The following is a 25,127-nucleotide window of genomic DNA, read 5'->3' as shown; positions in this document are numbered from 1 at the left end:
TCAGTACCGCCCCACTCGGGTTAGCAGAATATTGGATTCCGAAGAGTCATATTTTAACGCTGCCAAATAGTTGCAGGCGACAGAAAACCTGCTCCTTTCCCATTTTATACATCCAGGAAATCTGTACCACATGCAGCCTGCATGTCATTACACACTTTAAAATATTGCATTCTGTCTTTCTAGAACCTGCAGCCCCATCACAAGGCAGGTAAGATGCACGGCCAGGGGGACGAGACCCCCTCTGTGGGGCCCAGAGGAAGCAGTTAAATGTAGGGTGTCTGCGTCTCACCACGAGGAATCCAGCCCGCCGCCCCCACCCCTAGGGAGGCTCCCCTCCTGCAGGCTGTGGGACAGTCTGTTATTTCCCCAGGGAGGCTGGTGACAGCTCTCACTCGCCCGGGAGAGGCAGGTGTAATTACAAAGGCCCAGGCAGGGCACTGCTTTAATGGATGTAGGATTCGCGGCTAGACTTAACATACACACTGCGGAGCCCCCAGGCCTCCCCCACCCATCGCTATGCTCAGGCTCGTGGTTCTGGAGAGACCACCCCTCCTGCCTTGGACCGTGGAGCCAGCCAGCCACCGCCCTCCCCCTGCCCACCTCCAGTGCAGAGCCACCGATGGAATTTTCTCTTCTGCAGATTGTACCTGTCTAAGAGGTGGGTTTGGGAGGCCAGATCCAGAGCTCCAGGGCACAGTGTGTGCAGCAGCGGCAGCTGCCCAGACACCCGAGAGCTGCTCAGCCCTGGACTCCGCCCTGCCCGGGCCTCCTTCCCCACTGGCACGAGCTGGCCGCCATCCGCACCGCAGCGCTGCCCATCAGGGTCTGGACTCTGCCCTGGGGATGCAGACACCAGTAAGCCTCTCTGGGCTCAGAAGCTCAGGCTCCGTCTCTCCTGAGTGACATTTCCTCCTTTGGTCCTTGGCCCCAACAGCTTTTCCAGAACATTCGGTGCTAGGATTGGAAGGCGTAGAGGAACGTGGGACCAAACCTCCTCGAGAAGCTGTTGGAAGGCCTCCTGTCCTTCCTTCTCTGTGCAGGTTCCTGGCAAGGCCTGGCCTAGACGGTTAAGTCTGGGCAGACCCTCTGCCCGCAGAGCCCCAGCGGCACCAAGCCTGCCTGCCCACCGGAACGGCCCGCAGCCCCTCCCGCAGCACCCCTGCTCTCCTCCCAGCAAGGTCCCAGCAACGAGCCGTTCCCAGTAGCTCCTCTGTGCCAGGCCTGTGCAGACACAGGGGGAGAGGGGTCAGCAGAGGGGAAGTGGGAGGTCAAGACCACACCCAGGAGGAGGGGACAGCCTCACTGAGAAGATGAGCCCCTTGCAAACAGGTGGAGAAGGGCAGCTGGGAGGCAGGACAGCTCCAGCTTCAGGGCTGAGATCTGGGCAGCGGGCGCAGGGCAGGGAACCAGGGAAGGAGGGCGGGCCGGCTCCCACCCCTAGACGTGAGCCCCAGAGGCTGGGTCAGCCTTGCCCGGTCCCCCAGGGAACTCCCAGCACCTTGTAAAAAGAGCCCAGCACGCATAGGTGCTGAGCTCCTGTGTTGACTGAACAGGTGGTTGCGCAGGTGGACCTGTTTTCCCTCATCCTCCGAGGTCCCAAAGCTGAGGCAGCTGCCCCGGGGACTGGGTGCAGCTGGTGCCTGTGCCTCGTGTGTGCCTGGGTCACAGTTTTGGTTTGTTTCTTTAATTGAGGTGAAGTCCATGTAACATAGAATTAACCATTTTAAAGTGAACAGTTCAAAGTTACCTAGTATATTCACAGTGTCATACAGCCATCACCTCTGTCTAGTTCCAAAACATCTTCATCGGCCCCCAAGGAGACCCCCTACCCATTGGCAGTTTTAGCAGTCACTCCCGGTTCCGCTCTCCCCAGCCCCTGATAAACACCCGTCTGCTTTCTGGCTCCATGGATTTGCCTACTCTGGACCTTTCATATAAAAGGAATCGTACGATATGTGACCTTTGGGGTCTGGTCTCTTTCACTCAGAGCTCTGTTTTCAGGTTCATCCAAGTCATAACATGTATGAATGTGTCATTCCTCTGTGTGGCTGGGCCCCACTGTGCTCTTCTGTTGGTTCGTTGAGGGCCATGTGGCTGTTCCCATCTTTTGTGAAGAGGGTCGCCATGAACGTGAGTGCATTTGTGCTCTTTTGAGTCCCTTTTGAATTCTTTGTATCTATGAGTGGAACTGCTGGGTCACATGGTAATTCTACGTTTTAGGTCTTGAGGAACGGCACACAGTTTCCCTACCAGGTTCAAGAGAGATGTTTGAATAGCCTTCTGACTGCCCAGCACTGCCAGGTTCTGAGGAAAGAGAGGGCACTCACCATTTGAGGAGCCAGAGTGGGGTGGGGGGTGCTCTGTCCTGAGGAACGAGACAGAGCAAGCGGGAGCCAGGCCACAGCGGGCAGAGAGTTGGCACTTTATCCTGGCGCGAGGATGGGGAAGGGGTGAGGTCAGACTCCTGTCTGTGAAGCACCGTCCTTGCTGTTGAGTGGGAACGCCAGGGCCAGGGGGCCGTGAAGCCAGCCAGGTGAAGAGAGGAGAGCAGACAGAGCAGAGGGGTTGATCTGAGGATGTTCGCAGGCTCTCAGGGTAGAGTGATGAGTGAGGAGGTTTCAGTGGGGGCCATTTCCAGGTATGTCCTGGAGGCTCGCTGGCCCTGCACTGCCTCTTCCCCACAGGTGGTCCTGGATTTGCAGGCAGGGATCTGACCAGCGGCCTGGACCTGGCTGCCTTCCCTCCTCTCTCTAGAGTAGGAGGCGATGCCTGCAGGGCAGACTCCCATGCAGAAGAGAGGGGCTGACTGTGGTAGATAGAAGCCCCCCACCTTGCAAGAGGGAAGGAGAGGGGGCAGGAGCTTTCCCTCACCCAGGGACTGCCGCGGGGCCTTTGCTCCTACAGGCCTCCACCCGACCCTGCAACCTGGCCCACACAGCCAGGCCGGGGCCAGCAAATGTGTCCTGGCGTGAGGTTTGTTCAATCAAGATCAATCCGGCCAGTCCAGAGGAAAGCTGGGAACTTCAAGGGAAACCGGGACAGAATCCGGGAGGGTCTGACTTTTTCCCCCCGACAGGAGGGTCCCTGAGCGCATTCCACGGGCGGAGGACTTCCGGCTCCAGGTCGGAGCAGGGGTTCCTGACTCTTCCCCTCCCTCTTCCATCTCTATTCTGTGGGGTTCTAGGCAGCCCAGCAGCTGCTCCTTATTTTTACTTGAAGACGAGCCCTGGATACTTGAGGAAGCTGCCGAGAAAGGGTGGGAGAGGCGCCACATACACAGCCGGGGTCCGGATGGGCAGCTGTACCAAGCTGTCAGGGGCAGCTGAAGGGAAACCGTCGTGATCACAGGGTTGGGGGCAGGTGAGGTTGTGTCCCTGTGGAATAGCCTCCTGCGATTCCAGGAGGAGGGTGTGTCTGGGGGCTCTGAGGAAGCCTGTGTTTATGGAAGGATTCCTATATGCCAGTCCCAAAAACACGTTCAGTTTATCCACTTTTAGTCCAACAACCCCGCAGGGCTGGGGCCATGGTCCATCTGCCTCGTCCTAACTAGGACGCTGAGATTCAAAGACATCGAGTCCACCTCCCCCATCCCGGAGTCTTCATGCTCCGACTCCAGATGTGCAGGCGGGTTTCCATCCCAGGTCCGGCTCCAATGCCCATGCCCTCTCCCCGGGCACCGGGCCCTCTGCCCTAGAAAGACAGGATCAGATTGGAAAACCGAGACTCAGGGAGACTCAGTGACTCACTCAAGGTTCATGTGTCTGTAAATACCACCAGGGCGGGGAGGACCGGTGGTGCTCATGCGCCAGGAGGCACGGAGGCAGGACGTCCACTGTGTCAGCATGCCTGTCTTCAGGGGCTGGGGCGAGGCTGAGCACACACCGCTTGGTCCATCCCTCGGCTTCCCAGGGCAGCGGGCTTGCTGCCCACCCTGACGTCTCTCTCGGGCCGGAGCCGGCGTGATTCCATTTGTGTGTGTTTCTGACATGGCCCTCCGATCGATCACCTGACACCGGGCGCTCCTTTCACAGGCTGGCTCTGCCCCACTGCCCTCTCTCTTTTGTAAGGATGTTTCGTGAACTTGAGAAAAAACCGGGAAAAGGCCGATTCCCTCTGTCCAGCCCATTAATTCTGCATGCTCAGGCCCAAATTAACCTTGGCAAGGCTTTGAGAGGAGAGACTAATTCTAACCTTAAAAATCTGCTGATTAAAGCTGGTTTCAGGATTCGATTCCACTTAATGTCTTGGCCGGGAGCCCAGCCTTGCATTAACATGGCCACAGACTCGGGTCCCGGCGTTTCCCTCCAGCTTCTTAATAAACAAAACCCAACATCTGTTTTACGCAAGAATTCTTTTCCTGGTCTCCCTTGCTGCTCGCAGCTGCGTGAGTTGAGGAGTGCTGTGGGCACCTGCATGGTGTCACGGGTGCCTGGATGGGGCGGCGCTGGGAGCTGGGTCCTAGCCGGCTCTGGAGCGAAGCAATAATTACAGGCAGAAATGCCGGCCCCGCGTGCACTGAGCAGGGCAGCCATCAGAGAGCCAGCCAGCTTCTGGGCAGCACTTGCCCTCCGTGCCATCAGAATGGCCTTTGGGGACTTTGGGCTGGGTTCCCGGCATCTTCCACATCTCCAAGCCCCTGCTCCCTTCTGGGAACAGGGGACCGAGGCACAGAGGATGAGAAGGGCAAGGCCGCTACCTGGGAACATACACCGAAAACTCCTAGCCCCAAGGGCACAGCCCCTAGCCGCCTACAGAGGCTCAGTGTCCCCCCTGTTAATCACCACTTAGGCTAAACTGTGCGAGGCCCTGTTACGGTGCATCAGCCTAAACAGGCCACTTGGCAAGGGGAGCACCAACCACACAGATCAAAGGCACCTGTGGGGGTCCGTTTTCCTCCTCAGAGCCCTCGGTGCAGGGGGCCGGGGAGCATGCGGGGGGCTCTGAAACCACTGGTGGAAGGAAGGGGGAAGGGGGCGGGTGACAGAGCAGGAGAGGGAGGCCACGATCGGTACAAACCACTTTCAAGATCAGCTCCAGCCACTTGGCAGGACTCCAGGAAACAGGTCTCAGCCACACGCTTTGATGAGAGAAAGGAAATTTCACTTTATTTATTTATTATTTATGCCCAGTACTTTTAGGAAGTTATCTGGGATATAAACAGCCCAGACACACTGAAATAGACTAAAAGAACAGGAACCTGAGTAGGGAGGCAAGTGAATCAGAGCATATACAGAGAGAGAGGGCGGGGAGCGGGGTGAGGGGAGCTCCTGCTGCCGGCGGCGGCGGCGGCGGGGCGCGCGAGGCTGGGCTGAGCTGCCTGCGCGCCGGGCAGAGAGGAGGAGAGGTGAATGAGCGCCCTCGCGGGGCCCAAGGGGCTGGGTCCCGGGACAGATTTCTGAGGCTCAGAAATGACCCAGCATCCTGGTTCTCCAAAGCAGTTTGGCAAATGCTGGGGTCGGGGAAGAAGGAAAGAGGCCCACATAGACCTGGCTGAGGGTCCCGTGGTGACGGGAAAGCGGGCAGGCGAGGGCGGCCAGGGACCTGGCCTCCTCCCCGAGGTCGCGGAGCCAGAGCCCGAGCCGGAGCGGATGGGAACGGCCGCGGGGAGCGAGCACAGAGGGTTAAACCCGCTGCCCCTCCCGCTGGCCCTGGTCTCCTCTGGCTTGAGATTCATGACTCGGATCAGCGCCCTCTCTAAATCTAAATTTACCTTATTATCAATTTTTAGCTATTATTCCGTTTTATGCCTGCTAATTTATTAATCCTGGAACCCCCCAAAAACAATAAAGCTGAAGCTCCAGGGATTTTATTTATATCTTTAAACATGATTTTTATGCCTTTTTATCTAAAAATTCATTTAATTTTTATGGCCCTCCTCACTCACGTCATGGTTAGGCTGCAGCGGCCCTACTTAGATGTGCTGCTTCTGCAGATGCTCAGCCTCCCCCTTGGGAAGAGGCCCAGGTGAGCGGAGGCAGGTGGGGGCCCTGGGGGCATCTGCTTAGGGCTGAGACCCAGGTGGGTTTGATGCTGTGCAGTGGCCCTGGGGCAGGACTGTCACCTCCCCTGTCCCTGGACAGAGCTGGCAGGGAGGGGGCTTCTCCGAGTTCACACTGTCCCCTTGACCCTTACCTCTGCCCCTCATTCCCTCTCTAGGTCCCTTTCAAGCTGTTGAAAGGGCCTGTGCTCTGAAGATGGCCTAGAATTTTCCATAGAGATGTTGGGGGAACCTCCAGTCTAAGAACTGAGAGTATCCATCTCCAAGATCCACCCCGCAGTGTTTCTTACCACTCCTCACCCAGACCAGGGGCCATGAAGCCTGGTGGAGTGCCGGGACAGTGCCTCCTCCTCCTTTCCCCACCAACAGAGCCCCCACCTGGAGGGTATCCCCGGCCCTTTCTGCTTTCCCAAGGTGCCACTCCCTACGCCTGGGTGCCCCCCTCTGAGCTCCTGCCAATGTAGGTGCTGAGGTGGGGGCGTCTCTGCTGTCTCCAGAGGCTAGTGACCCACAACTACTCCCTGCAAGACAGTGTTGGGGGCACACACGTGTCCTGGGCCTGCCGGCCCTGCCCTGTTCTCCTGACTCTCCCCCCCTTGCACGCTGCCCATCTGGGAAGGGTGGAAGTTTGCTGCCCCCACGTTGGTTTCTCTCTGCCCCTCAGTCCTTCCAGCTCTGAGGACACGTCCCTGTGACCTGGGACAAGGTATTGACACCTCTGATCCCCTACTCCCACATCTGCAGACAAGGGTTCATGCTCTGGGAGATGCAGTCCATGACTGACTCAGGAGAGAGGAGGGGCTGGAGGCCCAGTCACCGAAGATCTAACATTCCAGGTCTCACCTGTCACCCAACCCGGAGGCCGAATCAGACTGCAGCCCACTTGGCTCAAACTAATTTTAAAGCAATTCACTGTTTAACAGGTTCTGGGCCCCAGTGCTTTTGCAGGCAGCACACGAATGGAATCATTGGTCTAATCTTAGATTATTACGAACCAAATCCTTCATTGAGGACAGTCCTGGAAGCAGCCTAGGACTCTATCCCTCTGTCTTTGATGAAGGCGGGCCCTGCAGATGGCCTGACCTTGGCCATTGGTGTGGATGCCAGAGTAAGGGGTGTGGCATGCCAGGGCAGAGGGAGCCAGGGCTTTGAGCCAGAGAAGGATGGATATGAGTCCTCCTCTGCCTCTTCCTAGCCGCGTGACCTTGGACAGACTGCTAGGCTGTTCAGCCTTGGCCTTGCCCGTGGTTGCCTCTGTTCCGGAAGCACGTAGAGCTAGACAGGAGAGGCAAGAGGAACTCCGTGCCCCACCCCCACCACGTCCCTGCGCGAGATCTTCTCAGTACCTATGTGATCTGCTCTGGCTTTCAGGTGCCTGGGGCGCCACAGGACTGCTTGGCCCTACTTCTGCCCCTTGCAGCAGCTGCCACTGGTTTGGGGGTATCTGGAAGGTGCTGGAGAGTTTTCACGTCCCCCTGAACCTGCTTCTCCAGGGGATGGCAAACCTTGGCAGGAAGGAACCGTGCTTCACCCCAGCGGGGGAGCCCTGCAGCCCTGCCCCACTGAGGGTCCCAGGGCTGGATTCACAGCCCAAGTGGGTGAGGGTCCCTCCCTGGTGTTGTCCCCACAAAGCTGAAAGGGAGGGGCTTTGTTGCTTCTTGGGTCACGGCTGGAATGTTGGGGCACTACAAAGCTGAAGGGGGGGTGCTCCTGCTTCCTGCCACGTGGAGACAGCTTGACTGTGGTGAGAGGGAGGAAACACAGGGAGGACCTACAGAAATGGGAGATGCAGACAGAGATGGGGACAGGGAGGGAGGCAGGAGGGAGTCGGGAAAGCCGTGGGGTCGGATCTGAGTTCTATTCCCGCATCTGCGCTTACTCCTTGAACCCTCAGAGCTTCCCACAGTCCTCCTAGGAAATCTGCTTCAACATGCAGGGCCTGGGCTGGTGGGAAGGGAGAGCCATGAAAACCAAGGGCCTTTGCTTCCAGTGCAAAGCCGACTGCTGGCCACGCCTCAGCGGGGCCCGTCGGGGGTTTGATAGAACGTTCGGTGGATTCATGGACGCGGCCCTCCGTGTCATCCCACAGGGGGAGATTTGGATGGGAAAGAGGATGAAGCTGGGAAGGGCTGACATCCTTGCCCAGGCTGATCCCTCTGCTTAAAACCCCTTTCTGGTCCCCTGGCCTGGCCTTTTCCACCTGTTGACCCCTGGCCAACTCCTGCCCACCCTTGTGGACCCATCACAAAAGTCACTTCCTCTTAGGTGACTTTGCCGACCTTCAGATGAAAAGGGGGACTCTTCCCTTCTTGGGGCTGCATCACACCCCCTCCTGGGGCACCTTGCACCCAGCCCAACCCAGGGTGCCCTACCTGGGAGAGTGTGGCTGTTGCCCCATCTGACCCTGGCACTAGCTCTCAACTGCCCTGCCTGGAGTATTCGGAATAAATGGCCCCCGCCCCTCCATCACTTCAGAGCAGCATTAAATCGTCATCTCAGTGGATTGTCCCTTCCTTTCTGTTATCTCTTTTTCTCGTCACCTTTATACCATGACACATTTTAAAACCTATTCATCTTTACCGTGTGTGCATCAGATTCAAGTGTGTGAGATAAACCAGGCACCTAAAAAAAAAAAATCTATTTTCACTCTGATTGCCTTTGTGCAGAGTCACCTCCCCAGGGGGAGAGAGGTGAGGCCAGTGGAGGAGCCAGGGCCAGGCCACTGAGGGAGCATGCGGGCCACCACCCAGCTCTCGGTCCTCGCTGGTGGCCTGGCTCCGGGGGCTGGTGCAGATCTGTTTGCAGAGGACATAGCAGAGGGACCCTCGTAAAGAGGATTATGGATGGAGATTTGCTATAAACACCTAGTCTGAGGATAGAGCAGGTCTTATCCCCGCATTAAAGGAGGCTCTGGTGGGGAGAAGGGGGGAGTTTATAGAGAACAGGAGACTCGGGGAGAATGACTCAAGCAGGCCCAGGCAGAATGACAGGTACCAACCTTCAGACATTCTAACTCCCCCCAGTGGAGCTACTGCCCAAAAGTCCCAGCCTCCACTTCTTCCCCCAAACCCTAGCTTCCCCAAATCTTGGGCGCTGGGGTCTCAGATTCCGAGAGGCCCAGCTGAACATCTCTGAATTGGGTCCCCACTCTTGTTCTCCGGTGTCACAGTGTCCAGTAGACCTTTCCGTGATGATGGGTTGGTGCACACTGTGCAACAGGGTAGCAACTGACCCATGAGGCTGTTGAGCCCTTGAAATGATCCTGCTGTGACCGAGGACCTGAAATTTCTGTTTTATTTCATTCTACATAATTTGAATTATGTGAGTTTGAATCTGAGCAGCCTCCTGTGGCTCGTGGTTGCTGGTCCCTCCTCTAGAGAGGCCTGTCCCGCAATACTCGGGCTGTCCGTTCCCGCAGTCCATGGAGTGAGACGCTGGACTCATGCTTTCCCGAGAAGGAGGGCACCAGCAGACCTTGGCTCTGGGGGCTCCCTGCCTCCTGTGGGAGGTGGCTCCAGAAACCAGAATGGCAAGGTCTTACCTAGAGAAGAAACTTCACGGGCGACCAGGGACATGAGATGTTAAGCGACTTCATGGCCCCAGCCCTGCACCCAAGGCTGCTGTCCGCGGCCCTGACCTTGTCTCACCGAATTCCACTTACTTAATAAAATGAGGCACTTGGCAAGAGGAAGCTGAGCACCTGCTACTTGCCAGGAGGTCCTCCAGCCCAAGGATGGGGCCCGAGTGTCCGCTAATCTCACACAAGGCATTTAGGAAGGTGCGGGTCACACTCAGGCCCAGAAAACAAACATTTACCACTAAGTCCAATTCGAACAACAGCCAAGTCCTCCGAAAGCTGCCGTGGACGGTGGTGGGATGTCGTGTGCTCAGTGCTCACTCGTACATGTTTTCGTTAACTCGCGGCTACTGATTCGTGTGTGCGTCAGCCTTGGCCACTGCCTCCTTGCCCTGTTAGGTATTCACTCCATGTGGGGATCAACCAGCGTTTACTGAGCACCTGCCACTTGGAAATCGCTGTGGGAAATGTTACAAAGGACTCTACAGTTTCCATTCCTCCCAATCCAGTGGGTCAGGGTTAGCAAACTCTGGCCCACGGGCCGGATCCGGCTCACCGCCTGTTTTTGAGCTAAGCTCGTGAGCTCAGAATGGTTTTTACCTCTTTTTCGATGGTGAGGGGGAAAGAAAATCAAAAGAAGAAAAATATCTGTGGTAGGTGAAAACCAGGCAAAATTCAAATTACATCATCCATGAATGAATTCTTACTGGGGTACGGCCACCCACGCCCACTTGTCACCTGGCCTCGAAGCTGCTTTTGCCCCACAAAGGCAGAGCTGAGCAGTTACAGCAGAGACCGTCTGACCCACAGGGCCCCAAACTCCTACCATCTGGCCCTTTACAGAAAGTCTGCCGGCCCCTGTGACAGGTGGGGCAAGACCGCGGATGTGGAAGTAAATGACACAGACGGTGTGCATGACACCCCGAGGTGGAGTCCACCTCCTGTGCTGGCCCGTGGCCCCCTGGACGGGTCATTTCCAGGGACTCCTTCTACTGGCCGGACCAGGACAGGTTCTTGGAGGAGGAAGGACCTGTGATGGACTCAGGCTGGTGGGGGGATGTGCACCAGAGAGGACGGGAGCCCACCCTGGGGAGGGGACACCATGAGGAAAATCATGGATGTGCAAAGCACCCGGTCTGCCTGGGGACAGTGAGGCAGCCTTGTCTAGAGCAGAAGCCAAGAGTGGAAGGGACGACAGGAGGGTTGAGCTCATGCCAGAGAGAAACAGAGGGACAGAGAGACTGAGCTGGAGAAGCAGCTACATCTCACAGAGCATCTGAGAGCTGGACAGAGAGGAGACCCCCCCCTACTGAGTCCCAACATCCCACCAATGAGCTGCCATCCCCACCCGAGGTTCCCCCTTCTTGGCCCCCCCGAGGCCATCGGATGTCAAGCCCTGATGGGCCCTCTGGCACCTGGGGGACCCTGGCAGCCGAGTCTGTTGGGAAGAAATCCATTTGAGGAGGTTTGAGGCCGAGGCTTTCTTCAGAAACATCCCTTTCTTCGTAGGAAGCAGATATTTTGAACTGAAGGGAGCTCTTGTTTGCTATTGGTTTCCCGTGTAATTTTATCTTTCCTCTTTATTTAGGAAAAAAAAAAAAAGCCCCATGGTGTCATAAACGCAATTTTGAGTATTTAAGAAAAAAAATCTTCCTTGCTCAACTGGCATGTTAGAGGGAAGCTGTCAGGCCTTGATGTCCCGAATACAACTAATCTGTGCGTTGCTTTCATCCGCAGGCGAAGTTCTCCTCAGCTTCCTATAAATAGCTGGTTGCTTTCTTCTTTCCTTTCTTCGTTTTATGTGATGCACAGAAACAAGGGACCCACGGCGTGCTTTGCCTTGCACACCCCCTACACGGGCGTGCACGCACACCTCGCGCTTACACATGTGCACACAGAGCTCTATCTGCCAGCCCGGGGGTGTGACTTCCTCGCAGCACATCACGGCCCCCAGATGCAAAGCTCAACCCAGAGAGCCCCCAGGGGACCCCCAGAGACTGATCAAAAAGCACCAGGAGTTTGTACAACACAGATCACTACAGACAAACTTGATTGCTTTTTTGATTAGTGGGTAAAGGGAATGGATTTGATACGCTGCGTCGTGAAATTGTGTGCAATGAATCCCCAGTTGGCTGGGTGTTGACATTGTCTGTTGTATGGCCTGGAAATGGGCGGAAAGGCTGCGGAGTAAGGACGGTGGTGACAAGGGGAACTGGCCAGAGAGCCTGGCATCAGGACAGGGCCGTGGGGTGGTTTGGGTTGCGTGGTATATGGAAGGGGAGGGCTGGGGTGGGATACATGGTGAGGCAGACCGGGCACCCCACGTGCCTGCTGCTTGGAGCACCGGCAAGTTCACTCCTCACCTGCTCTGTCCACCTGAGAGGCGTGGCTCCCTGTGGCTGGAACCAGTCTGAGTAGATGGACCCCACTCCCTCTCCGCTAGCCTCCAGTGCCACCCCTCTGCTGGGACGTGGCGACTCCTAATGCCAGCCCAGACTGAGCACCAGATCCGGCAGCTTACTGTGCTCTGCGTGTCTCCACGTGGAGGTCTTGTAAGTGCCTCACAGTCACCAATTGAAACCTGAAATCAGCCCACCAGCCCGCTGCACCCCCAGGGTTTCCTGTGGATGGGACCACCGTGTACCTGTCCATGCAGCCAGAAAGGGGGGGGGGGCGTCATCCTTATACCTGGCCACACAGCCATTTCTCTGCACCCTCACAGCTGCTGCCACCGTCCGATCCCAGTGGGCCTCCTGGACTCACAGGACTGGTCCCGGTGCCCCCAGCCCACTTCCGCCCTGCTCCCTGGCCACACCGGCTGCCGCGCAGTGAGCTTCGGAATGCAGATCTGGTCATGACTTCCCTTTGCTCTCCGCCACCCCAGGGTGAAGCCACGCTCCTTGCTGTCACACCCATGGCCTTTCGTGATCTAACCCTCTGTGTCTCCCTGAAGCTTGCCTTTCCCCACGCCGCTGTTCACTTGACACCCCAGCCCATCCCAGCGTCCTCGCACTTCCTCAAGCCCCGCCCCTCCTGTCTCACCACCCCGTCTCTGCCTGTATTTCCTGCTGCTGGAAATACTCTCCTTCACCCTTCCCTTGGCCGACTCCCCTTTATGCCCCCGTAGCCTCCTCTAACCCCTCTCTCACTAGCCCAGCACAGTTCCTGACCCTGACAGCCACCCAGAAGGCAGAAAACGGTGCCCATTTTGCACCAGGCAGGACAAGGGCCTTCTCACCCCAAGCAGGATCTATCGCTCAGAAATCCCACCCGCCCCCGCCCCCTGCTGCCTCCAGCTTGCCTGGAGGGGATAGCAGAGGCCTCTTCCCAGACAGGGAAAACCAGCTCCCATCAACTGCCAGTTTTCTTTGAAACTGAAATTTAACCCTTTAAGTGCTAAATGTGGAGCTGTTTTTCAGTGTGGTTTCCCAGTCTGTTTTATGAAGACCTGAGCCTTCAGAGTTCCACAAGCAGAAATTAAACATGTGCTATATCCAGTCCTTCCCTGCACCAGGCTGTAGGGACCAGTGTCCTGAGGATACTGAGTTGGGGGACTGTGGGCCATCTTCATTCTAAGGTCCTGCCTTGTAGGAGCCCCTGTCCAGGGAATAGAGATGGACAAACGAGCCACGAGGTGACCAGTGTGCTGGGCAAGGCAACACTGGGAGGGCCCCATGCCCTCGGGCTTCTCGAGTCCTTGGGGTTCCCTGGGGAGCTTCCTCCCCTGACGCCGCTTGACGTGGCTCATTCTTGTTGGGCTTCCCTCTCTCCCACCTTCTGAAGATCATGCTTCTCATCTGCAGAGATCAGAGACATCAGATCACCAGGGTGGTTAGAGTAATATCTAAAAATAGAGTATCCAGGTTCTGAGCGAGGCCCCGAGGGTTCCTCTGATTAAAATGCATGAGCCTTGATGTAGAAACAGCGAGTTTTCTTTTTTAACATCATTCTGTTTATTGGATGGTTCTGGACAGTTCTGGGGAGGGAGGGGTGCCCAAGAGAGGGGTGCTGGGATGGCTCAGGGGAGAGCTGGCCGTGCTGTCCTCTTGGGTGCTCACGGAGGGGACACACAGTAGGTGTTCGGGAAGTTCTCGGTGATTCCTTAGCACGTGGTTCAAGGATGCTGCAGTCCCACCCAGACAGACAAGCATGAGTGGAGGAGGGGAAAAGGTGCTGCAAGTCAACCACATTCTTCTCAAGTTCAGGAAAAAGCAGCGGTGAGAGAAAGAGACAGGTGAAGTGGGGGGGGGGGAGTCATTGCAAACCCTCAAGAGGGATGAACAGTGGGAAGGGAAGTGCAGGTAGAAGCCTTTTATTTCAAAGGAAGACTTAACAGTTTACGTCTCCTGCACTGGGCTCACTGCACAAGTGAAAGCAATGAAGCTGCCCATGGGAACATGCAAATTCCAAAGGAAAGGGGCTGATGTACGTTGCAGGTGGGTTGCTCATCCATTGCAACCAAAGGCTCACAGAAAACGTCCAAACACCAGTCTCCTTCGGCAGGAGGGACTACACTATCAAAAATTTAAAAAAGAAAGAAAGATAGGCAGACACAGTGTATTGAAAACCAGAAAAGTCAGGGTAGAATATTGCCTTCTTAATAATAAATACATTTCGCGGGCAAGAATTGCAAGGGAACCGTTTAAATTAATTTCCGCTTTGTTTGTTTGGTTTGTACAGGGCTTAAGTCCCAGCTGACAGCAATCTGTAAAAGTTCTAACATATTGGAAATCTGATTTTCTTGCAGCCAGAATCCCATAGTCCAAAATGATTTCTCTTTCAACGCTGCTAATCAGACAGGCAGGGCTCAAATGGACTCCTAGTCGAACCAAATTGCACTTGGTCTTTTCGGGGGTGTAAACAAACACAGTGCTGCTGGCCATTTCTCTCTGCAGAACTGGTGTCGGGTTGGGGGACTAGTGAGAAGGGAAGGGAGACCTCGCCTGTCCTTCATCCTCTGAGGCTCTGCGGCTCTGCCTTCTCTTTCTGCCCCACCCCTTCTGGAACGCTTGCTTTGGGAAGCTGGGGACCCTGAAGGAAATAGAGGGAGCTCATTATAATTTGGAATTGGAGGCTCCAAAAGAAAAGGCAACGTTTCCTGCCACTCAGACTTTCAGAATTCAGTCTCAAGAGGGACCTGACAGTTCTCATCAGCTCCCTTTCTCCACCTCTGCGGTGCTGTGTGCACAGGCAGCGCCCCAGAAGCACAACGTGCCGCCCTGACTTGGCCCCCACCCCCGTCAGCTCCGCCCACCTGGGTCTAAGTGACAAACTCCACCAGAGCTTTCCCGCCCCGTGTCCACTCCACATCCTGTTCCTGAACTTGAATCCCCACCCACCTTGTTCTCCAACTGGGCTCTGGCTGTTTTCTAAAACCAAATCCATCAGCCAAAAGTGCAGGTTTATACTTGGAACAAACACATATATGAATAGAAAACTGTAACTGAGGACCAGGAAGTGGGGGTGTCCCCACGGGGTCCCAGGCTCTGGAGGTCAGTCCTAGGACGAGATGTCCCTCCCCGGCCCCCCAGCCTTAGAGCTCCTAACAGCCAGGGCCGCCACAGACAACTCTCCTTGGCCAAGAAAGGTCTGGAGTTGTATGTGTGCTTGAATCAATTCTGTAACTGTCAGTTCCTCCCCCGACACCAAGGGGCCCTAACCCAGGTTCCATGAATGAACTGCAGGGTAATTCCCAGCCCCTAAAATTATAGGCAAAATGTATCCATGTGTACATTCCCGTGGTCCCTGGCTTTTCTGGGTTCCCACGTGCCCCCGTGGCCCCACAGCTGTCTATCTGTGTTTGCCCACTGGCGTTTCCCAACTGTGCTTCTCAGGTGTGTCCCAGACCCTAGCCCTGGTCCTGGAGCCAGGCACAGAGGCAGCTGCCCCTCTGTCTCCCGGGGTGGTGGCAGTGTCCGTGGCCCTTTCTTGCTCCTTCTCTGTTGCGCCGTCTTCCTCCCTTCCTTCCCTCTTTCCAACTGAATTCTCGTTTTTCCTCTCTCCCTAGTGCTTGTACGGCTGCTATGTCCATTCCTCCATCATCCCCACCTTCCACCGGAGGTGCTACTGGCTCCTTCAGGTAGGTGGCTGGAACTGGATTCTTCTTCCGTCTCCGGTGCTGGGGAAGGGTCTGTGGAGGGTGCTGAGTGGGGTGGGGCTCCTGCGTGCGGCAGCCTCAGGCCAAGGCGCCCTGGCCAGCTTTCCTAGGGATGTCGGCGTGTGGCACTGAGGCCAGCTGTGTGGCTGGCCAGGTGCGATGTCAGGTGCCAGGAAGGGGAGAAAGCCTGGCGGGGGGAGTCCTTGCTGAGGATAAGCTCCCGCCAGGTACTTCCAGGGTGCCTCAGTTTCCTCTGAGTGAGGATGGAAAAAAGCCTGGGCACTCTGCCCTGACTGAGAAAAGCCTTTTGGCTGAAAACCACACATTTGCTTTCTCGCGCGGTTTGGTGTTGGCACGTGTGGAAAGTCGGCTTCTGGAATCATGCCAGTTGCAGTCGAATGGCTTGGGATGGTTGCTGGGAGAGCGGGAAAGGAGCTCTGTATTCGATTTGTGATGTCTGCTGTGGATGACACAGAGGATGGAGAAAGGGGTGGGGGAGCCACCCAGCTGCCAAAGCTCCCAGGGAGGCCTGGCGCCTGGATCTCTGTCCATGGTGCTGGTGCTCTGCCTGGAGCCCGCTCAGCCTCTTGCCGATTGGTGGTTATTGGTGGTCCGCTTGCCTAGTGGAACGTATTGCTGTGTGAGTGGGGAGGTCTGGGGGATCCGCCCAGTCAGCCTGGACCTGGGTCCTTCCCAAAGTTCGTCCTCTGATTTGCAGCCACTCTCTGTAGAGCCTGTACCTGGTAGGCCCAGCGGCAACACCCCAACTTCTTCCTACTGCCTCTGCCCAGCAGTTGCTGCCTCTGGCCTTTCCCACCATGAATCCCACTTTCTGCATCCACTGTTGTTGAAGTTAGCCTGGGCTGCAGGGGTTTGGCGTCTCCCTGACCTGGGGGTGTGGTTGGGAGGGGCCCAGCCGATGGGAAAGCAAGCCACCCCAGTGCCCATGGCACAGGTTCTGAGAGAACGGGGCTGCGCCCACCATGTTTTGCAGAAGGGCCAGTGGTCCCAGGAAGGGTGCCTGGAAGGTGCCTGCTGAGCACAGAGCTGCCTCTGCATCCACACCTGGACCAGGCCCTCTGTCCATTAGCTCTGCCCTCCTCCCTGCACCTCCAAGACCTTTGCATTTTCTCTTAGTTCCCTGAATTAATTGTCTGTGGTTCAGCATGTTTATCAGCGGTGGGGTCTGAGACCGTCTGAGGAGGTGCTGATTTGCAAAGATGTGGCTTCTCCCTGCTCCCCAATCCCCCGCCCATTGTCAGTCTCCAAGGGTCTGTCCCCCTCGGAGGCTGGCATGGTAGCACCTGGCTTTCTAGTTGCTCGGCCCTGTGTCCTTGTGAAGGTGACCTTCAGTGTGGTTCTGGGGTGATACTTTCCAGGCTTTGTTAGTAAGAATGGATCCAAGGAATTTTGCCATTTGGTGAAGGACCTTCTCTCCATGTGGCTGCAGGAGGTGGGAGTGGGCTCCTCCTTGACAGCAGAGATGCCATGGAGTTAGAGCATGTCCCTGTGTCCCCAGGGCTGCACTCTGGCGGCCACTTTCACCCCGCCTAGCCCTTGTGACCTCCCTCCTGGGCCTCCAGCCCCCCAGGTCCTGTGCTGGAGTTTTTCACCTTTCATGCCCCATCAGGACACCTCTTCCCTCTGCTCACTCTGCCCAGCCCAGCCGCTGCCACCCTGGTGGAGCAGTGCCCCAGGAGCCGGCCTCCTGCCAGCCAGCCTCCCCACAGCCCCAGCTGTCTGCCGTTCAAGGCTGCTCCTTCTCCTCCAGGCCCGCTCTGCTGCACCCACGCCTCCGCCTGCCTCCTCTCATTCCCTCATGCTCCCGTGGCTTTTTAATTTCATTAGATCTCCTTCCCTGGGCTCAGACACCACCGGGCAGCTTTGGAGTCTGAGCCAATTGCTCCCCAAACTGGATGCCACGCACTTGGGCCCCTTGAGCCAGGTCCCACTTAGCCTGGCCGCCTTGTTTCTGGGGCCACACAAGGAGTGGGAGGGGCCCTGCCCCTCTGCCCCAGCCCTCCCCTCCCTGGTGCTCTGATCCTGGCCACTGTGTGCTGGAGACATAACTGGGGTGACTCATGTGCATCTGGGTTTGTTACCTGCCAGCTGGTAGGGAGCCTGAATCTCCCCAAAGGCTGGGATCACAGGATCTGGCTTCTTGGGGGCTGAACTGAGTCTTCATTTCCTCCCTCGGTCCCTCCACACACCCTCCCCTGTGTCCTCCAGTTTTCTTGTTTCTCTGAGCAGAAGACAAAGTGGGGTTGTACATGGGCACAGGAGTTCCTGTTCCCCGGTCAGTCCTGGGCAGTGAGAGGGTAAGGAGCGAAGGCCAAAGCAATTAGCTCAGTTCACGTCCCACGCGGAGCCCCAGAGCGAGCCCAGCAACTGCCCCGCTTGGGGCAATTTGTTCTGGTGCTAATTACAACACCAGTATAGTGACGGCGTGGCCAGGTTTAATTTCTCCGTTAGTAAATAGGAAGGAAGCCATGAGATACTGGCCCAGATGGGAATTGGCCCAAGTTTGTCTCTGACACCAATTACTGAGACAAAAAGATGGGGTGGGAGGGAAGGTGTCAGGGGCAGTGATGGCGGTGAGAGCTCAGAAGGGAGGCAACTCAGGTGCCAGCGTGGCTCTAAAGAAGCCAGCCGGTCCCCTAAATGTGACATACTGCTAGCAGGGGGTGCAGTGGGTGGCCATGCCCCTCACACCTCACTGTCCTGTGAGCAGACTGGATGGGATGGGGCAGGAGGAGCCACCCTAGAAAGTAAGAGGGCTTGGAGGAAGAAGGAGGGAAGGAGCGAGGGGTTCTGTCCCAGCTGAGCGGCTGTGTCCTGCCAGCCGGCAAGCTCACTCCTGCCTCTGAGATCCTCAAACTGAACCCAAGGCCGCTGAGCACAGCCAGAACCCCTGCCCATACAGGCCTCGTTTTCCTCTCTAACCAGACTGTAATCTCCCTGAGGGAGCATCCTGCACCCTTTGATCTTCCCCAAGACCCAGCTTGGAGCCTCAGGAAGAGAGGGAGGGGCCAGCACTTCTCCTGATCCTGTTCTGCTGCCCAGGACATGTCAGACCCAGCACAGGGGTGGCTGCTGTGCTGAAGCAGAGGGTCAGGGAGGAGGAGAGGGCAGGAGCTGGCGCGGCACTTGGAGTTTACGAGTGACCTGTCTTCAGCAGAGGGTGCTACCCCCACGCCCCACCCTACCCCCCTCTCTCTCTTTCTCTGTCTCCACTGCAAATAAATATTTTACTAGGATGTAAGCAGAGACAAATGAGGAACCAGAACCTTCCCCTCAAGTGGAGGGGACTGCAGCCTGCTTAGGCCATGGTACATAAGATCATTGTCATGTCCCAGGCACCATGTGGTCACCTGCACAGGGCAGCATCTCGAGACCCCAGATGGCCCGAGCTTATCTGCCCTGGGACCTTGAGAAGCCACCGCTGCTGGCCAGCACACACACCGCCTCTCATCACACCATCAGCACCGCGGAGAGCTCCATGCGTCCTAGCAGACAGGGCCCTTAGAGGTTCCACCCAGCTCAGCGGCTGCATTTCCTCCATAGACACTGAGGCCCAGAGAGGGCAGGGCCATACCCCCGGTCACCCGGCTGGTCAGCAGTAGAGCAGGGCTGGGATCAGGCCTCCTGGCTCCTCCTGGCCTCTGCTGCCTGCGGCCTGAGCACCTGCAGGCACCTAGGCCCTGGGTCTTGCTGGGGCTGGAGGAGGTGCAGCCCCTCCTGCCGGCTGGACTGCTCCAAGGCGGGGCCGGACGGCAAAGGTCCTTGGCCTCCATCCGTGGTCTCTCCTATTTGGGATTTTCTAGTGCTTTGGCTCAGGCCTTCCTGCCTCCTTCTGCGTCCCCTTCCTGGGCCTCCCATTTCCCACTTTTGTGCATCCCTCCCCCTGCCCACTCCCTGAGGACAGGCCCCCACATCAGCCTAGACTTACCAGCAGATTCTGTCTGGCTCATTTGGAAACTATTTCTGCTTCTAATGAGTGTTTTTCTTTGTGCCCTTGTCCTCGAAAATGCTTAATGAATGTTTTCTGTGCTCAAGTGAAGCAGGGGGTGTGTTGCTGTGTGTCTGCCACCGCCGTTCTTTCAGGGCTGTTCGGCTGCTGAGACCGCTCGCAGGGCAGAGGTGGCAGGGGGCTCCTGCCCGGCCCACCAGGGCTGCTCATTCAGAGGCCTGCAGGCCCATGAGCGCCACTGTGCAAACACAGGGACCCTGGGGGTTTGGAGGGACCCCGGGACTGGGGGCTCCTGGAGCACTGACAGTGGCAGACACTTGGATTCTGAGTTCTAGGACATTTGGGTTACGAGGAGCTGGGTTCTAGCTTTGCCCCCATGACCATGAGCATTGGAAGCTGTAACCACACAGCCAGCCGCCACGGGTACCGACTCCCAGCCGGGCAGTGCGCCGGACCCTCACCACGGGCCCCCGTTTCACCCTGGAGAAGACCAGGCTCCCAGGGCGCCCACCTTTGTTTCCCCAGGGAGCCATCGTCACTCTCCTTATAGGGAGGGGCTGGAGACAGCCAGCAGTGAGTACTTGATCCTAGGCCATGCGGCCAGAGAGGCGCCACCTGCCCTTTGCCCCCACGCTGTCTGCTTCCTGATTGGCCTTGAACTTGGCCAGCCCTGCCGCCTAGAAATAGTGGGTGCAGGGGCCTCATCTCCACCAAATGCCGCAGCACAGAGGCGGCCCAGAGGAGTGCAGGGGAGGGGTGGTGGTGCCGGCTCACCAAGGGGGCTCACTCCAGGCTGTTCTGGCCCCCAAGGGCCCCCCACTCTGGACTGGAGGGAGGCCTCAGCCACAGACTCAGTGCCTTGCAGGACAGGAGGGGGAGCCCGTTCTTGCTGGTGCAGCACCAAGGCTCCCCTGACGAGGGCCCAGGGGAACCCAGCTTCCCCACCTGCCTGGTGAGGCCCGGGGGTCGAGCTGAGGCTCTAAATCTCTTTGCTGGATTGTGAGCCCCCCAAGGGCATTTCACCCTCAGCGTGGTCAACTCCTGCCCACCCCGTCCTGAGAGCAGGCTTCTCTGAGGCAGAAATGACAGGACTCCGGGGGACCCCCGAGTGGGGCCCCTGGGAGGAGGGCGTTTCTCGTGCCAGGAGGAGGGGGCTGAAATGGCACCGCTGAGAAGGGGCGTGGCCTGTGGCCTCCCAGGTGAGCCCGGGCTCTGGACCTTCTCAGACAGGGCCCCAGAGAAGCCCCTCTGCTCACCTCTGAGGATGCTGCAGTGAAAGGCCCAGCTTCAGCCTATGCACCAGACACAGGCCTCAACCCCAGCAGGTCCCAAGGGAGCCCTGCCTTCAGGGGCCCACTCCTGCGTAGGCCCCCGGGACCGCCTCACCTCTGACAAGGCAGTCAAGCTGCAGGCATCTGCAGTGGGCGGGGAGGGAGCAGTCTGGCACCCCAGGGGGTCTGGGACGTGTCCGACACCACGCCCACAGGGCTTCAGTATATACATCTGCCCACCAACACCAGACCTGTCTGCGGAATGTGAGGGTCTCTCTCTGAGCTGACTGCCTCTGGCTCTCCAAGAGGGGTCCTCTGAGCTCATCTGTGGTGCATGGGGGGCTCAGGCAGGGGGAATGCCTGCCCTGGCCCTCTGCAAGTGGCTCAGGGGCTGCCCGTCTAGTGCCCACCTGGAGTGCTGAGTGGTTGGATGTTTGGCATGGTGTCTATTTTAGTCTCTTAAAATTGTGGGCTTAGGGAGGGGGTCCCCCAGGGAAACCCTCGTTAGCGACTCTGGACAGTTTATCTAATTTCTGAGTCTCAATTTCCTCCTCAGTAAAATGGGGTGATGAGGGCATTGACTGCTCAGGGCTGCTGCGAGAATTCCCTAGAGATGAAACGCAGAGCACATGAAATGGTAGGCCAGCTCCTGGCCCGTGGCAAGCACTCCACAGATAATGGACAGACGGTGACCAGCACCAGGCTGGACCTGTAAGGGGGCATCCCGATGCCCCAGGAAGCTCTGTGATTCCCTCACCTCCCATCTACCCTGCATCTCTCACAGCGCCCCTCAAAGCGCGGGCTGTTCAGGACAAGCTGGCCAGGGCGTCCCTCCTCCCTTCCCGCCTCCCTCCTCTGCAGTGGGGGCACTGTCACAGCCTAGACTCCCTTCCCCCAACCTTCCCCCAAAAAGTGACTTGAAATCTTTCTGGGAAACGATCAGTTCTTTTGCAACCCAAATGCCTCCCCCAAACCCCCGTCATTCTCCTCCCCAACCTGGGAACGTGGCCTGCCCTGGAACCTGCAGCCCTCAGGGGGGCCCTCAGGGCAGCTAGGTCGCAGGTGGGACCAGAACCCCCCATGGGGCAGCTGGAAGAGGGCGTCTGCGCTCACCCTCGGTCTCCAGGCTCATCCTAACAGTGGGGATGTCTCCACTCAGACAGCTGGGCTCCGCCAGCAGGTCCCCTGAGGTGCAGGAGACAGGCCCGCAGAAGAGAGGCCCCCTCCCTCCACCCCTCCCTCCTTCCTTTCTTCCCTTCCCTTCCCTTCTTCTTCCTGTTTCATCTTTTTTTATTTTAATGGAAGATATTATAGCTTCATAAAACGTACTCAAGGCTTCCTGCTCTGTAACCATTTTATGTTTCATTCTGGTGAATCGAAGTGGCCAGGAAATAAAGCATCCCAGAGCCCGCTCTGTCCGTGGGCCCTTGAACCACACCACAGGCTCGTGCCACACGGGGCTCAGGTGGGGCTCTGGTGGGGCTTCGTGTAACAGGAGGAGCTTCCTTCAGGCCGATTCTGTCCCCAAGGGGCTTTCTGACCCACTTGGTTCAGGGAAGAGAAGTGAGTTGGTGCCTAAGGTCGGTGGGAGGGGAAGGCAGCCCAGGGCAGACCCTCTGTGCTCCATCCCGCAGACTCCCCCACGGAGAAGCAACAGCTTGGCCCCGCCCCAGTGTTGGACCCTCAGCCACAGGGAGGGGAGGGCGTGGCAGGTGCTACGTGTGGGCTGGGCTGGGGCAGAGAGAGCATGGCTCAGGGATACCACAGCCCTGGTACTGGGTGGCCCTCAGCACAGGTCCAGCTCTTTGGATTCTCACAGCTGCCCTGGGAGGGAGTCAGGGCTGGGTGAATTTGCCTTGATTTTCACAGAAGAAGAAAACAAGGGTCTAGGAGAATAAGGGACCCGCCAAGACTAGGGCAAGCAGGGCTTGGTCCAGACCTTTTAAAGGCACAGGGTCCCAGCCTCCAGAGCCCACAGGCCATGGTGGCCAGGCCGAGGGCATGGGAGTGGCAGTGAGCAGAGATGAGAAGGGAGTGTGGCTCACAGGTCTTGACATACCGACCTCCAGGGATTGGGTCTCAGTGCAAGAAGTGCAGGAGAGTCTGCTGCCGCGTCTCTGTTCCACACCCTTGGCTGACGGACTCCAGCTGACCATGACCCTTCTCCAGTCCTCCAGGGGCTGGGCAGTGTGGGGAAGGGAGCGGCTGGGCCCCAACATTTGGGGAGAACACCTGTGTGGAGAGGCAGGTGAAGGACCCTGCAGCATCAAAGTCACTTCTGACCCTGAATCTGTGTGCGTGGTAGGTGTGAATGTGATGAGTCCAGAGATGGGGATGCAGAGTGGGCTGGTGGTCAGGGAAGACTTCCTGGAGGAGGAGGTGAGCTCAAGGATAGAAGAACAGGGTGGGGAATATTCTTCCATGCTCTTTCTGACACAGGCCAGGCCTGGGCCATGGAGTCCAGTGACTGGGGGATGAACAAGGATGTGTGGGGTCCCAGATCCATGGGCCCTGGTTCCACAGACCAGGCACAGTTCTGTCTCAGGAGAAGCTGTCAGGAGAGGTGTCCCAGGCCCAGGTGCCAGTCAAGGGACATGGAGGGAGCATCGAGGGGAGAATGTGCCCGGGCCCAGGAGAAAGAGAGCAGGAGAGAGGGGCCTGGCCCACCAGAGGTTGTACATTCAATGCTGCTGTGAAAGCCTCTCCAAGCTGAAGTGGAGCAGTGGCCTTTTATCATCATCATGATTATTATCAGTAATAGTAACAATAACCATCCTAGTCAGGGCTTGCGCCCCAGGTGCTACAAAGCACTGTGCATACCTCGTGAGCCCAGGACTTTGTTATCACCATGTGGAACAGAGGCTGGGGCACTTAGGGAACGTGCCTTAGGTCAGCAGGTCCCCATCCGGTCAGCAGCCCGTGACATGACATGCACGAGGAACTACTGGCCCAGACACCGCCTCTGACCTCAGGGCACTTACAGTCAAGCAGGAAAGAGGCGCTTCCAATAAACCGTTGTGTCGTAAGTTAAAAACCAATATATGTGTGTATATGCGTGACTGGGACACTGTGCTGCACGCCAGAAATTGACACATTGTAACTGACTGTACTTCAATTAAAAAAAAATAATGTTAATTACGGAGATAGTCAGGTCTGGAAAAATGTGTAAGGGGCTGGGGGTCTGAGGATGGGGTCTGGGAGTGGCAGGAGCTGGGTGGAGCTGAGGTTGGGGAGGAGGGGGGAGGGCGGCCCCCTGCAGGGGAGAGACCTGGGCAAGTGGAGGAAGGCTGCGGGACAGGTAATTAGACTCAAGCCCTGATGCATAAGCCACCGACCGGGAGGGTTCTGAGCCAGGAGACAGGAGCAGCCCGGCAGTAAGCAGGGAAGGCCCTTGGCCACCGGGGAAGGTGCAGGTGTCGGCAGAGAGCTGGGGAATGAATTGCGGTATCAGACGGATCATTCTGGAGCTGCCTTCTTGTTCCAGTTTTATTCTGACAAGTGGCTTCCACTTCTTTCTCCATTTAATGTGCCTTGAATAACGTGATGAGAAGATAAGGTAGACACGAGGAATTTACGGTGCTATGCAAAAAACTGCTCAATTCCATTAAGATTTCAGGATCTGTGCCAAGGCTGCGCGGCAGAGCCGACATCATTTCCTTCTTAGACATCTTTGCTTGATTGCAATTTACGATGCCAAGGCCTCTGCTGTACCACCTAAAGCCTCTGGGAAAATACGGCCGTCCTCCCAAAGCAGCCTTTATCCTCTCTAAGGAAAGTCGCAGGGAATTTCCAGAAGATTCCTTCATCCTGGTTCCCTTCTCTGGGGACAGGGGCGCTCCCAGGTGGCTGGTGTTTCTCTGGGAGAAACCCAGAGACATTCCTGTGATCAGGTCTCAGCTGCTTGAACTTCACCTTGCAAATCGCAGCTGCCGGTGTTCCTGGAGTCCCCAGGGGAAGCGGGACCCCCTGCCCCCACCTGGTGGACAAGGAGGGTACCAAGTACAGAATTGGGGGAGACCTTGAAGCAGCTGGACACCTGCTGGGACCTTTGGGTCCATGGTCCTTCCAGGCCCTGTGGTTTGAATTTGAATACTAGCCACGTGACTCTGGCAAGTGCATTAACCTCTTTGAATCTTGTGTCTTTGTACAACAGGCATAAAAGACCTCCCTCCGGGAGGTGTGGGGTCACTGGGAGGATGAATTGAGCCAGCGCC

The 25,127-nt window shown here is 57.1% G+C and overlaps 1 protein-coding gene across 14 annotated transcripts in view; it reads left to right on the top strand.

Moving 5' to 3' along the window:
• CAMTA1 (calmodulin binding transcription activator 1) overlaps positions 1–25,127 on the top strand; it is an 829,301-nt gene that overhangs the window by 569,846 nt on the left and 234,328 nt on the right. For 12 of the 14 annotated variants that reach the window (XM_064494103.1, XM_064494106.1, XM_064494107.1 and 9 more), the window contains one exon: positions 15,583–15,654. The exons of the other annotated variants lie outside the window; for them this stretch is intronic. In XM_064494103.1, the coding sequence (XP_064350173.1) occupies positions 15,583–15,654 (72 nt within the window). The remainder of the gene's footprint in view (positions 1–15,582; positions 15,655–25,127) is intronic. 14 annotated transcript variants of the gene reach the window in all.

Source organism: Camelus dromedarius, chromosome 14, assembly GCF_036321535.1.
Source record: "Camelus dromedarius isolate mCamDro1 chromosome 14, mCamDro1.pat, whole genome shotgun sequence".
Taxonomy (NCBI): Eukaryota; Metazoa; Chordata; class Mammalia; order Artiodactyla; family Camelidae; genus Camelus; species Camelus dromedarius.
The sequence above is the reverse complement of the archived record's forward strand: the minus strand, read 5'-3'. Positions and strand labels throughout refer to the sequence as shown.